This window comes from Synchiropus splendidus, chromosome 12 (assembly GCF_027744825.2).
Source record: "Synchiropus splendidus isolate RoL2022-P1 chromosome 12, RoL_Sspl_1.0, whole genome shotgun sequence".
In the NCBI taxonomy this organism is placed as follows: domain Eukaryota; kingdom Metazoa; phylum Chordata; class Actinopteri; order Syngnathiformes; family Callionymidae; genus Synchiropus; species Synchiropus splendidus.
Genome location: NC_071345.1, coordinates 8,182,123 through 8,199,243, shown reverse-complemented (window position 1 = coordinate 8,199,243; position 17,121 = coordinate 8,182,123). Strand labels below are relative to the sequence as shown.

General features: G+C 42.6%; 2 protein-coding genes and 1 non-coding gene across 6 annotated transcripts in view; all 3 read left to right on the top strand.

Moving 5' to 3' along the window:
* Window positions 1–729: 729 nt before the first annotated feature.
* On the top strand, window positions 730–1,610 carry LOC128768404 (syntaxin-11-like). The gene has a single exon (XM_053881271.1). It carries the CDS (start codon window positions 766–768, stop codon window positions 1,519–1,521), a length of 756 nt encoding a protein of 251 aa, XP_053737246.1. The 5' UTR covers window positions 730–765; the 3' UTR covers window positions 1,522–1,610.
* A 690-nt stretch (window positions 1,611–2,300) lies between these two features.
* On the top strand, window positions 2,301–2,382 carry trnal-uaa (transfer RNA leucine (anticodon UAA)). The gene has a single exon. It is a non-coding gene; the product is annotated as a tRNA-Leu (tRNA).
* Window positions 2,383–4,237: 1,855 nt separating this feature from the next.
* Window positions 4,238–17,121, top strand: part of utrn (utrophin) — a 140,055-nt gene continuing 127,171 nt past the window's right edge. For 2 of the 4 annotated variants that reach the window (XM_053881366.1, XM_053881363.1), the window contains exon 1: window positions 11,910–12,350. In XM_053881366.1, the coding sequence (XP_053737341.1) occupies window positions 12,269–12,350 (82 nt within the window). In that variant the 5' untranslated portion in view covers window positions 11,910–12,268. Of the gene's footprint in view, window positions 4,613–5,459; window positions 5,607–11,909; window positions 12,351–13,824; window positions 14,047–17,121 lie in introns of those variants that run through there. The other 2 variants (XM_053881364.1, XM_053881367.1) reach the window with 2 other exon arrangements.

Below are 17,121 nucleotides of genomic sequence, written 5' to 3'. Positions count from 1 at the left end.
AGCATTGCTTGTATGGGGATGCTACACTTCAATGAGCCATTTTACTTCAAGGAAGTGAAGTATTGGTGGGAAGGGCTTTGTGAGGAGGGGTGTCGGTCAGAAGATGCAGACAAGGCACACAACTCTTGCAGAGAGGAGCGACGACTAGCTTGTTTTCTCTTTCATTGAGAGACAACTGGAGAGGTAAGTTTGGGTTTGTTTGATCAGATTTTGGAGCGTAGCGAAGGCTCATTCGAATGTGATTCATGATGTGAACAACTTGAAGGTTATTGATAATCAGTGGATGAAAACAGATCTTGATGTTCATACAAAATTATTGCGGTTTTCAAAACCTATATATATATGTATGAATGTATGTATAGTATGTTTGATTTGTTTAGCTTTGTGTTGCATAATGCTTAGACAAGAATGACATGTCTTCCTTGTTCCTGGTCTGCATAGCACATTCCAACCAGCCACTATTGTTCCATCAAATACTTTACTGCAGTGAGCGGTAAAGCTGCTTCGTTGTTTTTAATCACGCTCACCTGCTGCATGTGGTTCGTCGTCACTTGGTAGAGAATTATTTTATTGCATTAATTGGACTGCAGCGAGACCAATGTAATATATACCTGTAAATCAAGTATGAAACCGTTTATCTCACTCAGGAAAATGAGGGATGTTCTGGACAAGCTGCAGGCGATTCATGAAGGCCCAGAAAGCTCATGTGAATACGAGGATGATTTTGAGTGTCATGAAGCCGTTTTGTTTGAAGACTCCTCAGAAATGAGTGGCATTCTGAAGGAAGCCCAATCAATCCGCAAGGAGATCTGCCAGCTCAACTTGAAAATTGAGCAGCTGAATCTTCAGAACGAACGATTCGGCACGTCTGTCCGCCGCTTCTCCCTCCTGAAAAAGGACTCTGACTCCATGGCCAGGGGCATCCAGCAGCATGGCAAAGCTGTTTATGCCCGTCTTCAGGCGCTAGCTGCAGAGAGAGAGAGGCTCGAGGGATGTGCAGGTCCGAACTCTGCTGTAAGCCGTATTGCTGGTGTTCAATATGATACGCTTGCACGGGCTTTCCACGCTGCCATGAGTGACTACAACCTCGCAGAAGAAACGCAGAGGAAGTCGTGTCGAGAGCGAATCCAGAGGCAGGCCTCCATCATGGGCGCGGACATCACCAGTGAGACTATTGATGAGATGGTTGACAAAGGAGGCGAGGGCTGGGGGGAGCTGTTCCAGAGCCTGCAGATGCAAGGCGGGCGATCCTCTCGCTGGGCCCTGCACGAGATCCAGGGCAGGCACAAGGAGCTGGTGGCCTTGGAAGCCAGGCTGAAGGAGATGCAGGAGTTGTTCCTGCAAATGGCCCTGCTTGTGGAAGAGCAAGGGTCTGTTGTTAACAGCATAGAGGCTAACGTTTGTAAAACTCTGGAACATGTTGAGAAAACAACGGTTCACATTAAGAGGGCCGTCCAGTATAAAAGAAAGAACCCGTTCCAACACTTCTGTCCGTGTCTGCCTTGCTGGAGACACACGTGAAGACTTCCTACAGCTTCCTTTTTAACTGAATGTTCTTATCTCATGTATTTTATATTAAAATATTTAAATCTGTATCCCAACACACAACCATTCATGGATTGAAAATAAAGTGTAAAATATTCATGATGTCTTTATTCCATTATTATTTTTTTTGTCACTAGTGTGCAGAAACCAGAGTGCCTGGAGAAACCCTTCTCAAATGTTATTACTCCAGTATATAGAGAATTGATTTTGATGTGTTTGTCAAGGAGAGAGTGGTGAGCCATTTTAAACAGTTTTTAGAAAGGGACTAGATGGTGGGAGAATGAGAAGGTAAGTAAAAGATGCTTTGTGGAGTTTAAACGTGACCTTCAAACTAGTTAAAAGACTCATGTTTTAACATTTTAACAGCTTTTACGATGGAAAACAACCCGAGGCAAAAAGATAACGCAGTTTGCCACTGTGCGACAAAATACCGAAAATACTTGGCAACAATGCTGATTAACCACAGTGGCTCACCGCATCGAAACACACGGTATTTATCTTCATCTTCCGTAGCAACTAGCTAATTTTACTCCCGATAAAGCGACGTTGTTTTCGTCACAATGTAGGAAAAAGATGCGTTTCGGAGTGATCATGTCGAACGAGCAAGTCCAGGTATTGCATGTAGGGTGTCGTAACGTTGCAGGCACCTTCGTTGTGGAGCTAAAAATGCTTTATTTTATTAAAATAACACAGAAAACTATACGAATATGTCGGTTTCATATATGAGCCATGGTTGTCGCAGTTGTTAGCTACATACCAGGATGGCCGAGTGGTTAAGGCGTTGGACTTAAGATCCAATGGACAATGTCCGCGTGGGTTCGAACCCCACTCCTGGTAACTGTTTTGACTGCTTTTCTTCTTTTTCATCACCGAACGTTTAACACCCGGAAGATAAGACGCCTGGTCGTAGACCGTCGGTTTACTGATAAGAGAGTAATATGCCCTTCACTTATGAAGCATGCTTCGGATGAAACGCAGCCACCGAACCACTAAAATCCGTCTCACTCGTTGTCACAAGCGTGGAGGAAGCAACAATAGCGATACATGACTCATTATATTGAACAATATTACATAAATACTCTCAACTCACCACGTGTATGTGAACTCAGTGGTACATTCACGGACCTCGTAATTTCGATTACTCACTTACTATGATGAACTATCATTGCCATTGCAAAATTCCTTCCACGTAGACGTAGAACCGAGCTTTATAAACCTGGTAACTGGTCACTTTGATATTGGAGGTGTTACTTTGCGATGACGCAGGCTTTGAACGCAGCATCAAAACAAAGGCGATGAACACTATGAATTAAGAGAATCTTGAAGAGATGTTAAACAATATTGCCTGACAATAGTATTTTAATTCATAGAAGTGTTTATCATATTAAACGTTTTCCTGTATTCGTTAGATAAAGTTCACGATAAAAACACTAGAGAGCGGTGTTGAGCCAAAACTGACTGCTGGCGGGGTTCCACTTTATTCCATATCATACGTCTCACTAGTTACAATCCTTTTATCACAATTTTTCGGCTGTTCCATCTCGTCCCCCCAACGTGTATAATTTAGTTCCAATAATTTACATCGCAGTAGCTTTTATTTTCCATTTTCTTAATTATTTCTGATGCAATAGTAACAAATACTAACTTTATAATCAGAAAATATTTGGCGCCCGGGTGAAATAAACGAAATTATTTCAGGATAAAATATTATTGATTAGTATTATTATTGAATACCTTATTTAATATGACTGGACACGTCGAGGGATTGGTGGACATGTAAGCATCCGCGATCTTCAGCTTCACTCTTTTAAAACAGCCACTGACCACTGCAGTCCAGCAACACTTACAATGGCAGTTCTTTAGGCTTCTATTTGTGGGTAAACTGCAAATGAAACTCGTAATTTTGACAAGGAGAAAATTATTTTACAATTATTATGTAGACAAGTTCGTCGTGTTTTTCTCCAAAAACCGGTCTCGGAGAGTGTCAACTGCTGAAACGATGACAACAGCAGGTTATTTTTGTATTGTCAGACAAAATTCCAGTAACAGTACACCCAGCTCTCCTGTGGGAATCAGTGGTCGTCTGGTGCTGCGTCACGTGACGTGCGCCGCGCCATGTTTCTATCTTCACGTCGGGAAAACTTTTACAGCCAAGAGGGAAGAGCTTGTGATGGCCATCAAGTCGCGCGCTGCGAACAACTAGCTTCCGGTTGATTCTTCAAAATAAACAAATTATCTCGCGACGAACGCGAGGAAGCAATAGCCCTTCATATTTTCACTGGCGAAAGTTTATTGTCATTGTAAGTTGAATACAGTAAACACATATCTGAAATAGTTGTAACGTAAGAACGTAATATCTGTAATTTAATATGTTGAAATAATGCACTTGGCTGATGAACAGCTTTATTGTGTTAGAGGGACAAAGTAATGTTATATTAATCAAAAACAAAGTTTCTTCACAGCAGTAGACCTTTTTCTATTTTTAAAGTCAAATAAGGGGTGTTACTCACTGCTAAATTATTTCGTTTTTTTTTCTTCAGTTCGAAATTTAAATCAGTAGTAAACATGAGACAACTACCACAAACAGCAAGGGAAGAATAGATTAAGGATGAATGGGGAATGACAAGAATGACGAAAAAAAAGATGTTTTATTTGTTGCGATGGTTTCCGGTCTCTTCACGCCACCGTGTTTCAGCTTCATTAACATCGATGTGGTCAGAGGCAGAAGTAAGCAACAGGAACAAAGTTGTGTTGCCTGGTGTCCATCGTTTGCTACATTTACTCGCAAAATACCTCCACTTCGAACCGAATCAGCACGCAACGAGATAGCTATTGTCCAGAAGACGACTGTTTTTCGACTCTACTAAGTCCAGTTTGGGCACGTTGTGGGGGGGTCTGGATGTGCTCGGTGTTCCCTGGGTGAGCTTCAGTCCGCGTCGCTCCTGCACCGAAGATGACTTAAACTGGAGAAATACTTTGTAATCCTGGGACTCCGACGGACTGGACTGGGTTTGGACTTATTTTGGGGGGGCACGTCTTCCTGCCAGGCTCGTCGGTGACAGCGTTGGTGAGTGTCGGAGCTCAGTGTTGTTGAGATTTGCAAACATGTTTTTGAAATTCTTATAAAATAATACTAATGATAAAAATATTTATTTTTAAATGAAGACAGAATAATACCCTTTACGAGTTAGTTCCCCCCCCAAAGATCTTAGATAATAGCATTCATTCATTTCCTTCCAATTGATACTCTAACGCTGTCACAAGGGACTGGGGTCCATCCCAGCTTCCTAGGCCAATAGGCAGGGAACAGCCTGGACGTGATCATTGCAGACAACCACTCAACACCCGCAGGCTATGGAGTCCTCTTAACTTTTTGGACTGTGAAAGGGAACCAGAGTGCTCTAGAGAAACCTGCTGGAGGCAACTCTGTTGCAGCTTCTCACCAAGAACCTCACAAGCAACACATTAAGGTTTCTTTTCTTCTTATGAATGATCCATTCTTGCCGCCCATCCCCTCCTGTGGGTTCCCTCTTGCAAGTGTAAGTAATGTACCGTCATCCAGATCTCTTGAGGCGTTCCCTGAATGATTCACCAAGCACTCAGGTGTGGGGCTCCCTGCATCTCATGGATGACCATTTCTGTTTTTGAGAGCCCAAATATGCACAAGACAAAACCCAGTTTTTATCCATTACGCTCAGCTAGTCGCTGTAGTTGGTATATGTTCCCGCTTCCCACATTTCTGCCTCACAAGCAGACAATTCAGCTGGCTGCATTTCAAATGTATTACAGCTTAAAATAAAGATGAGTCTCACCATCTGAGAACATATTACACATTTATTGAGTCATTCTTGAGGTCATGAAGTACTGGATGTCACTATTTTCTTGTGTTTTTGACAGCATTTTCTTGCCCACAGGTGTGGAAATACTTTCACCTACTAATTATCTCGACCTTGCAACGCTCCAGCATTGGAGCGGTTGATTTGCTACCATGGCGTCCCATGGAGACTCAGCCGAGGGAGGAGCTAACGAAGAGTTCAATGATATCATCAAGTGGAGATCCGGTATGTTTTATTATCAACCCTTCAACAGTGCCCTTTATAAAGCCGATTCGAAGGTTTCTGGGTGAAGTATGTGACAAGAAGGGTCCCTTTCCTTCTGAGCCGATTACATACCAGAGATCCTCTGGTGGAGCCACCCGCTCTGAGTCTGACGCAGATAACAGAGGTATTGTTCTGTAGTTTTTTGGCTGAGCCACAATCTAAGTTACAGACTGACACTCTGGCTTGTGAGCTGCTTTTGAAACTCAAAACGCAAACCTACATCTCGCTGCCATTCTAAGGAATTAGTACCAACATTGTGAAAGATTATTACGTTGTTTTGTTTTTTTTTCGCAATTTACGCATCCTGCTCTCTGTTACACGAGTAAATTGGACTCTTTAGTGCGCCCCACTGCATTGATACCAAGCCGTCTTGCTGCTGCATCCCACCTTTGTGCAGTCATAAGATATTTAGGGGTTATGCTTTGTCCTGCTGGCAGTTGGTGTCAGAACCTCTGCATGCTACTCAGACCATAACGTAGTCAACAATGTGTTGCAAAACGGGCATCAGTGAAGGGAGGTTACAGTCGTGTTAAAAGAGTTGAGACTGATCAAGTGTTTGACTCAACAAAACACTCAGTAATGCTAATGTTTTCATCCCGTCCCCCTTTGAAACCCAGCAATGGAGAGAAGACCCACCTGAGAGAACAGTGAGAGGGCTCTGCATGTCCTCATAGAACTGGAGTTATATCCCTGCTGTTGCATCCCATGTTTTCAGTGCTAACTCTGGCCAGCTGGCGGCAGTGTGCACAGAACTGAGTGACTGTTTCTTTGACTAAAAATTCTGCAGTCTAAGCAGTAGGACAGTTGTGCTGTCCATGCAGCAAAACTGTTTTCAGTCAAATATGAGGCAACTTATTGATTGTTTTCACCTGTCACTTCCTGTGTTTCATTCCCCTGGTGTGGGCCTGGTTGAGGGGCTCCCCTATTTCCTCCTCTCTTGACCAACTCAAGTCCCGGCCGGTGCCTGGGTAGGTAGTCTTCACCACCAGCCTAAGATGGATTTCGTAGTGTGAAAGGCTCCTTAACTACTTGACTTGAAATCGGTTCTTCAGTCAATGACATGCTCTTTCAACACCGGCCAAAGGTCTGATGTTGCCAATAATAACCATGTGAAATGTGCTTTTGATTGCGTGTTAGTCATTCATGTGTGTGTAATGGGACAGAAATATGCATGATAATAAACCTGTCATAAAAGTTGGACGCAAGCAAGGCGTGCCCGCGTCATTGAAACGCTCCATCTGAAACTGCATGTTTCCACGTTGTTTTGTGCGGAAAAAGCCCAAGAAGGTCTGAGATAATTGTGGGGAATCGTGCTCTCTGCCCTCTATATTTAACTGACACTTTGTTGATAGTGTAAAACAATTGACCACAGTGTTTCATTGGACAATAGTTTTTGCACAATAAGCCGAAATGGGATCACCAGTCTGTGTGCCACCCTCGACAAACCGGTTGACTCCCTGCCAGGAATTCCACCATGCTGTTGGAGTTTGTAATTTACTGCGGGTTTGTCCCCAGACCACAATGCTTTCCCTTGCAAAGATCCAGGTTTCCTAGCAACCCCAAAAGTAATGTTTTCTTTTATAGTGAAAAAGGGAAAATTTTAGCACATAGCTTAGCTGCTGGAAGAGAACCATTAACTCTGCAGTCGGACTGTTGTGAATAGCTACCGGGTTACTGCAGATAGGAGGAGGTCTGTTTCACAAGAGAGTGAGTTCAACAAAGAGAAATGTCCTGGCCCAGAAGATTCAGGAGAGATTGTGGAACCTCTGGAAGTGTTTTCTAAACTGCTGGACTAGCAGGTGAATCCGTGAGTGAGACAGATGGACGGGTATTTTTTCACAGCTGAGAGCCGGCGTTGGAAAACATTAACAAGCTAGTTAACGTGCTGTCCATGTGGGCGTGTCTGAGAGACCTCCTAGCTGTACAGACTCGACCTATATCTGCCCGTTTCTGGACCTGCTTTTGAAAGTTCTCGAAGAGTTGCATGTTGTCCGATCGCTCTGCAAAGTTTTCAGAAGTAATACTTCTCGCTCATACTTGCATACATACATACATAGTTTATGAAATGTCTTCAAAAAGATCAGCAATGTACACGTTGTGTTCTCCGGTCACAATCAGCTGTCACACCAACTAAACTGTGTGCGCCTATCCCTACTCACGTGGTGGAGAAATGTGAATTTATTATGAAAAAGTTTGTTCTAATACTCTTCTAATTCCTCTAAATATCTGTTTTTGCTTTTTGTGTCTGAAATGTTTTCTGCATTTTGATTTGATTTTTTTTTTTTTTATCATAATGTGTTGTGGAGATGTGATGCTCAATTTGTGCGCTCTAGGAAGACAGTCTGTAGTGCATGGCAGTCATGTGAGGTCAGTGTTACTGATTGACAGATACTTTTTATTGGCCACGCTAATCCCGTGAGGGAGCGGCTCCTGTTTTATGTTGCATTAAAGACTACCATTTTCTTGCAATTGCTTATGATATATAATGGGGAGGCAGCAAGTTCGTTGGTCTGTCCCATGTCTCCTGAGAGGTGACGTGTCATGTTGTTATGCAAGTTCACAACGGATTGTGGATCAAGAGAAAATGTCGAGTTAAGGACAGAAGACGGTGGGAAACTAGTGCATTTGGGGCAAATCGATTTTTGTTTTGTTTGTAAACAATGCTAAAATGCTTCAGTCAACAAGGGTGTCACCATGACTCTTGCATATTTTATGAAATAATTGTGGTCGATGGGCTTTAACACCTGGCTCTTGACCTAGCAGATGTGATGTGTGTTGACGTTATCTTTTAATTCCTGTGCTAATTCTGCGTCCGTGTTTTTCCCTCTCTCCTCATTGCAAACCTCGAAGAACACAATTTCAAGTGCTCACACACACACATTGAGATTTCGCCACCTTCCTCCCCCATTTCACGCCTGGTTTACCCCCCTCTCTGTTAGTATGGCCCCTCCTACCCCCCACACGGAGAGTCTGGGATGAGGACTTCATGTGAAAGGTCAAATATCATCCAAGGGGTTTTGGAGCTGTTGTTTAACTGTTAAACCCTGTTACCTGAGAACTCCGCTGAACAAGAGACCTCTCAAAAAAACATACTTCAGAGCTCTGGTTTCCTGACCCATATTTTCACTCTTGAGGTCCACTACTGCGTATTTGTTACACGTGTGTCCTCCGTTCTCGCTTTGTTGGCTTTGATACTGTCAATTATTTTACAAGCTATCCTGAAGTTTTATAGAAGTTATAAAGACAACAGATGTCTATTTTGTTTACATTTTCATAGATATTTAAAGTTGAAAGTTGCCCTTCTTCTGACAAAATAACATGCAAATGCATAAAATAGAATAGTATATTGGATTAAACACATTCTAAATTGTGAAATTACAGTCTGGCTACATTTAATGTTTTTGCTTGTAAATACCTTTTCTCTCTCTCTCTTTCTTCTCTGATATGGGTTTCTGGATTCATTGTTCGATCTCTCCCAAAACCGCCTGTTGAATGACAAACCATGTGGTTCCCGATTTTGACATGCACCCGAGGTGTTTGTTAAACTGTGGTATTGAATGGGTTGGGAGGAAATTATTTAACCACTCACTTGTACTGGCGTTGACGTTTTAGCTGGGAGTCACCTTTAGGCACCTGTTGCTAATTGATACTTCAAGCCGGCAGGAAGTGAGTTGGCAAATTATTTCCTGCAACCCTGCGCATAAATTCCATTTGAATTTGAACCAATGATTGGCTTGTGAAACTCTTGTAGGCCACATGGAAAGATGAGGTGGGCTGGATCTGGTCCCCGGGCCTTGAAGAAAAAAATTCTGTTTCCAGGTGGATGGATTGAGATGGTTAATGTATAATATATATTGATTGTTTTCTTTAAGTGCTAGATCTTTACACATTTATCACCAGTGTTTCCTTGGACTTGTAGTAAATTGGGAAATTTACTTCAATATATGATTCCATTTAAAGGTCAAACTTGTGATGCATGCACCTCTGGCACAATTCCTGTGGGAATTAAACTTGTCTGAAAGCAACAAATAACTGAACATCATCATGTGTTGTTTGTCATCGTAAATGAATGCAATTTACTGCAATACAGTGAAATTGTTTTTCCAATCGTTCAACATTTGTTTTGATTAATGAGCATTTACAAAAACACATTTTAGTGAGTCCAAAGCTAGGGATGGCCTTCAGAAACTGTATACATGTTCCGTAAGTGGAGGTGTATCTCTGTGTCCTCTTCCAAAAACGTAGAAGAAGAACGCACACTAATGTCTGTCAAGCTTACACTCTATAGAACATTGAGTGTGTGTGGCCAGGATGTTTATAGCTTCATCTCGCAGTGCGGTAAACTACATATGCCACAACTTTTTTTTCTACGAATACCCGTGGCATATAAAATGACGCGGCTAATATATGGATTTTTTATGGAGCTTCATCTCATCAAATAAAGAAATATTGAGCCTTGTCACATCAAACCGATCAAGTCACAGCAGTTTTATTTACCGTAAAGTGCTCCAAATGTGCTGTTTTCGCCGCCAATGACTATGTAGCTGAGACCGACTGTGCCGGCGGAACTTAGGACACACAGAGGAAAACAGCACATTTTCATTGTTAAATGAAACAAAACACTGCAGGCGGAATCTACTGGTAGAAAAGCTATTTATTGTACCATTTTATGCTGTGCATAGTTGTAAGTAGACTCGCTGATATGATATGATATGATGCTGATATGACCAGGGTGTGGAGGTTTATCATCTGCTTGTGTTTAACTCTTTGGCTGAGTAAAGGAGAGTGTCTTGGCCTTCAACTGGAGGGTGTGTCGGGTGTGGCAGGAAGATTTCTTGTCGTTTTACTAGCTCAGCCACATGTCTTCTATTCTTCTCTCAGAGGCTCAGGGTGGACGATGTGTAGACAGTCTTCCATGACAGTCGGATGTGACAGCAGTAAATCAATATGTTCAGGGCAGCTGCTGCTTGATGTGAGAGCCGTGCATCGCAAATATGTAATGATGGGTGTGCATCTGCATGTGTGGGACGGACGGAACACGCATCAAAAACAAAGACGCTTTCTTTGAGGCAGCCATTTCATTGCTCGATGTCATGACCTGAATTTGTATTTCCAGCAAAGGCCATGTGTGTGGTCAGCAAGAGGTCACAGCTGTAAACCCTAAAGTTCGACAGGCGGAAGCATCTCTCAGAGTCTAACTTTCGAGGTGTAAAAATAGCCTGCCTGTAAAAGATGCCCCGAATGCAGCTCCTCTGTCCGTCTGGGAAGAGGGAGGAGAAGAGATGGAAATTTGGGAATGGAAACATTGGCTAAAGCATCTCCCCTGGGTGTGGCTGTGTGTGGGACTCTGTCGTCAATGCTCATGTGAATGTTCATTTGTAGCTCACTCCACCCAGTCCAGATGACATTCAAGCTCGTCTTGTAATGAAGACAGGAGAATTACAAGGGGGGAAAATGATTAGCGGTAAAAGCAGACCACTCTCCTTTCCCGAGGCAAGAATTCCCTGTTTAAATCCCCTTGTCCGCCCCCTCTGCTAGCTCATTAGGGCCGCGTTGCCCAATCCACTTCTGACCCCTCGCATGACAGGATTTACGGAAACAGACTGGAGAGAGTTCTGATTAACCCTAAGTGGATTGAAATTCCATCCATCATATTTTCAGAAAACACATTACTCATACTCAACATTGTGTGCTAAAACCCATTTTCCAAAACTCTGAAAACGATCCTGCTCAAGAATAAATATGCTAATGTGGACGCAGTCATACAGTGGGCTCACTTCACCGCCCCTTGCCACGGAGGTGACATCACATTACTCAGTAGCTCAGGTATCTCTCCCCAGAATGTAAACTGGAAGAACCAAAACTTTTGCCTTAGTTGGGCTTCTCTCGGTATGTAACAATGGTCAGTGTCCTGGGCTTCGTGACTTATGTGGTCCAGTGGAAACTCCCCTTTGGCCTCTTGAGTTCCTCACTCACTAGACCCAAACACAGCCAACATCTCTCTATTAAAGGAAGTGGATTTCATTCAAGTCTCCCTCTGAGAGCTGGTGGACACGGCTGGCAGTGCCTCTTCACTTCCCTTTATTTCAGCCAAAGGAAGGAAGAGAGAAAAAACGACCAAGTGTAACTTTCTCTTTTGGCCTGCTTCCCACTCATGTCCTCCAGTTTCACTTGTGGGACAAGTGTTGTTGGTTTTGTTTGTTTGTTCAGTTGCCTCGTTGACTAAACATGTCGATGAGCAAATGGACTACTGCAGACCTTTTTCACCTCGAGCAACTCTATCACTGCGACGTGACTCTCTGCAGCCGTCACGGTTTTGACAGCTGCCACTTGACGGTTTGATGGAAAACACTCACTCAGGAAATCATCAGTGTCCCCGTCACGTACCTGCTGATTCGACACATTTCCACAGGTCGATTGTCTTGTCGCTCTCATCCCCGGACCTCCCGTGAAGCTTGATGCACGTGTTGATGCGACAACAGTCGACCCAGGAACCCCCTCAAACACCTCTACTTCCTGTTTCTTCTTCCCCACAACCCAGAAACGCACAATCCGGATGTGTTGTTATTCTCCCTTTGCCCTCTTCTGTCTCGTGATATTTTATCCTCAACCAGCTGTCAGTCATGAATTTGAGTAAATGGATGTCAAAGAGATCACGGCACCTTTTCAGAAGGAAAAGGAAACCTGAAACGAAACCGGTGTTTGGTGAGTGTCTCAAACGCTTCAGTGACAGTGACTCACTGTTTGCTAGCATACTTGGCTTGTTAATTACTTGATGTGAATGAATGGATGTGCAGAGAATAATAAACAATTTGAAAAGTCGTTTCATTGAAATTTGGGCTGAAGGCAGCCAGACATTTTGTAAACATTGCTTAAAAATGTAAATAAGAGGGTTGTTGCTTCTGCTTCTTCCTGTTTTGTTTGTTTCACTCTTTCCACTTCATTTGCTTGTTGTACCTTAACTACACGGTAGTATGTTTAATTTTTTGTGGTTCCTCATAGATAGGTGTCAAACTTAATCCCACCAGGGAGCTAAGTTTTCCACACAGTGTGAGTTACAGGCCGCTAAATGTTTATTTATTGAAGAGTCCATATGAATGCAACATCTGTCTTTGAGGTTACTGTGTCACTCCTTCACCGCGACTCATAACACAAAAAACACTTACTCTTTGAAGCGTAAACACATCCGTTTTCCCATCTTTCATCAAATTCTCTTGATCGCAGTAACTTTAATGTTTACTTTTGGGTGATAAAATTTCGTTTTGAACTAACTATGCATTATGCATCATCTACATGCCTCTCTTTTTCATGTAAATTGAATAAAACATTATTGTCGCTCACAAAACCAAATATTTTAAAGGTATTTTCGCCTGCATCTAACACAAGTCGACTAGTCTTCATACACGTGCATTGGTTGAGGAACACGCCAACAGGATTGTAGTGTTGGAAGTATAAATAGGAGTATTAATAAATATAAATAAAAATGAATGTAAATTGTTGTCAACAGTTGTATATTGTTAAATGTTGTTTTGAAGCTTTTAATTACACTAAATGTGTGTGACCTTTGTGAAATGGGCCTGATGTTTCTGGTCTCTGTGGTATCCATGGTATCAGCCATTTTCCTCTTGCTGAGGATTGTTCCAAAGGAACGATGACATCACAACTAGTCGTCCAATGAACCAGTTAGCGACTGCTTTGTGACGTGTCCTCTCTCTGTAGCGTTCATGTGTTCTCCTGGATATTGTGTGGGTTTCCCTTAAGCACTCTAACATCTTCCTACAGCCCAAAATCATACAGAAGTTATCAGGTGAATTGAAAGTGTATGTCATTGACTAACCCTAACCTTGGCTTCCTTCTTTAATACCTGGGTGGATGACAGCTCGGCATAAAAATTCAAGGGTTTATTTACAAGTTGGTGTTAGGATTCACAAGAAAAAACAGTTCATTCTACTAACCAAATGGTCCAGCTTCCAACCCTGGGTTGATCTCTGTCAGATATGCTCTCATTTGGCACTCCGATCTGTCCTGTTGCATGCTGGGATGCCACCGAACAGTGTCTCTGTGTTCACGTGTGTTCATCCTCTATCCCGCAATGCATTATCTCTCTGCTCTTGGCTTGCCCTGTCGTGTTCCGCTCTGCCCCCAATCTGTTTCTCTTTCACTGACAGTGTCCGTCTCTCCCTCCCCTCTCCCTCTCTTTCACTCTCTGTCTGCTGCTACTGCATTCTTCTGACCTTCTCCTCCCTCGTTGGTCAAGGAGTGGAGGAGAGAGGACAGGGAAGCTGGAATGCCATATTCTCTCCCTCAAGTCTTCTTACTTTCTAACTACTCATGTTTGCTGGACTTCACTTTCTGTGGCCCTCACACTGAAAGATGGCGGAGCATGGACTCAGACTCAGAGGTAGGCACTTTTGACAAGTGGGTGGCACGTGACATTTAGGTTTGCTCTCTCAGCTGACTCTGGAGTTTACTGTCAGAAAGGACTTCTGGATTTTTGTTAGTGCTTGTTGCTGACCTTCACTCCAACGTATGATTTTGCTGGATTTAGTTGCTATGAAACATTATAACCTGCGTTTACATGAGCGAAGAGACATTTTGGGAACAATTTAATTTAGAGCAGCTGCAGAAGAAGATGAATGGATGCGTTCAAGAATTTGATTCATGCTTGTATATATTGCTGCTATTCTGGGATAACAGAACTCGGCTTGGGTTTATATTACGGTGTCTGTTGCAGCAGTGCATCCCTATCCTTCTAAAAGTTAAGAGTGAGCGAAACTAATCCACCATCACTAGCGTAACACTGTTGTGATGCATCTATACTGGATGGAAAATTGGCAGTGTTGGCAGGTACTGGCTCTCTTTATACTTCCTTGATATAGTGGAGCTATAGAGGACAACGTGCAAAGGTTTAGAGACCATCCCTGCTTCCTTGGTATGAGACACAGACCTCTGCCAAGCAGCTCGTTTCCATCCAAATTCTGATTTTGGTCCAATATTGTTGTCTCATTATTTTGTATGCCATAGTCAGATATCAGTTTCAGCATTTGAAATGTCATTGATTGTTACTGGGTAAATTAAATGAGCTCAATGGTGCTGCAGGTGGCGTTAGCGTTCTGGAATTTGCTGGCACAACCCAGTAGAACTCGCACCAAAGTTAAGTTTGTGCTGGAGTGTGGGCTAGATGCTGTGTTTCCGTTAGATGTAAACGCGCGTGGCACACTGCCACGGTTTCAAATTGAGAACTTTTCCAGACTGGTAAATGCTAGCAAAAACAAATTCTTTGGGGCAGTAATGAAATTAAACTACACATTAATACTTGATCTTTGTTCAGGCAAAAAATAAAATATTCTTTGAAGGCATTTGTGCAACATAATTATTTTTATTCAAAGGCGTTCAAAGGGGTTTTCAGGAGATCTGAGGTCTCCTATTTATCACTTTTAAATTTCTCCTCTGATCTAAATATGAGGTATTTAATCAGAATCTTTGACTTTTCCAAGCATGCGCTTCCTTTTCCTTTTTAATTACCACATTGTAATTGCCCCACTGCCCACGCTCTTGTTGCATAATTACAGTACCGCACGCAACTACACACACACCATTGAGGTGTGCTTCACTCTGTTCAAGTGGAGTTATGATTTGTCCTTCTGCATGCGTAAAGTGGTTTCTGTACAAGCTGCGAGATCTTGGTGAGTGTCAACAAGCCCCTGCCAGCTGGGGCAGGCTGAGACAAGTGACCACCGAAGGAATGAAGGCAGGAATGCATGGGAAATTATAGGAATTCTGTGCATTCCTTTTTAAACCCACAGTCAGGTCGCAAACCTGACCACAACAAACTACCTTGTTCAGGCTGCAGGTGCACATGGTTCTGGACAAATTGATTGTTTAGGATAAAGTTTCTCTGTCAGGTTAAAGATAGCTGACGTGGAACTGAGCAACTGAGTGTGTTGGTTTGTGTGTGTCCTTTATTGAATGTCACAACAGAAGTCTGTAGCTCCCTTTAAGGTGAAGTTCTCTCTGGGAGACATCTTTTACAAGCCTCCAGTCTCCACTTAAGAACGATGCGCTCTTCTGTAGAAACTGACACAGCCTGTAATAACAAGCTGCGGGGTTCCTGTGGGAGCCGTTATTGTGATGTTGCGGGTGTCAGGCTTTTAGAATATATGATTTTAATGCCTGCCATAGAAATAAACTGCAGGATCCCTTTAGCAAAAGCAAATGCTTTCACACATCAAGGACAATGTAAAATCTTGTTTGTGTCACATGACATTACTTTTTCTTTTATTTATTCACCCACTTCATCAGAATTAGTTGTAATTCTTCCCTAAAATCCTTCCAACCCAGAGTCATTATCTTGGAGCTGGTTTTATTTTCTTGTACCCCAAAAATGCAGCTGGTTTGTTGCTCTATATCATTCTCATTGATGAGTTAGTCGTGAATAATTTTATTTGCATGCTTCCTCTTCTTCTGCTCCTCACTAAATCTGGCATGACAAACTTCCATTGTGGGGGTCTCTGAATGACGCATGAACGCTGTATGGAGGACATTAGTTTTAACTGCTTCAGTTTAGCCGCTAAGCTCACTGCTCACAGGTGGAACTAAACTGTGTAAATAACTGGTATTTGTCGTGAGTTGCTGCCCTGGTTACGCACTTACTTTGTTTGATGTGCTCACCAGTTTCTCCCACTTCTTCCTGCTGAGTCGTCCCACCTTTAATTCACCTGTGTTGATGTGTAAAGCTATCAAAGTCTGGGGTGAATTTTGATTTATCTGGAGCGTTGGTGTTGGTCTGTTTTTGGTCTAGTTAGCTAAGGAATGGGAGCGTGCCCTATTTTGCTTTTCAGCCATTGTCTTTGTTTTGGAGTTATTGTTGGAGTAGTTTGTCCATCATGACAGTTAAGTAAAATGGTGATCACAATTTGACATCAAACCTTTTACAATTATATTTTGCATTAAATGTACAGCTACAAATCTCCGTTCAAAGTGATTGATGTATGGAAAACAGTTCTGATGTTCATACTTGCTCTGTCGATGGCTGTAGAATACATGACTCTGAAGTGTTAATATTTGTCCTGAAACACCTGATGATCTCTCCAGCTTCGACTTATTATAATTCAAACCCTTCCTTCAGCAAACTTAAGTTGTGCTGTGATCACATGGCGTCTACCTGTCGATCTCAGTCATGTGACAGCGATCATCTCAGTTTAGTTTGTAACGTCGTGATCACCTTGTTTCACCAGATGCGATGTGTTTTCACATCAATGCCATGATTGATGTTATAATGTCAGGACCTGCTTGGGTTTATTTACAATACTGTCCTAAGTAAACCAACATAAGTGGACACGTGTAAAGCTAACTGGAGGTTGTTTATGTACTCTCTGTGGGTACAGTGGTTTTTTTTTTTTCTTCGCCTGCGCTGCCTTGATCTGTCGAGCAGTAAGACATTCCTGTGCTGGACTAGAGGAGACATTGAGGGGGA

Coding starts and splice junctions, on each gene's coding strand:
- LOC128768404 (XM_053881271.1), top strand. CDS start 766: ATGAGTGGCATTCTGAAGGAAGCCCAATCAATCCGCAAGGAGATCTGC.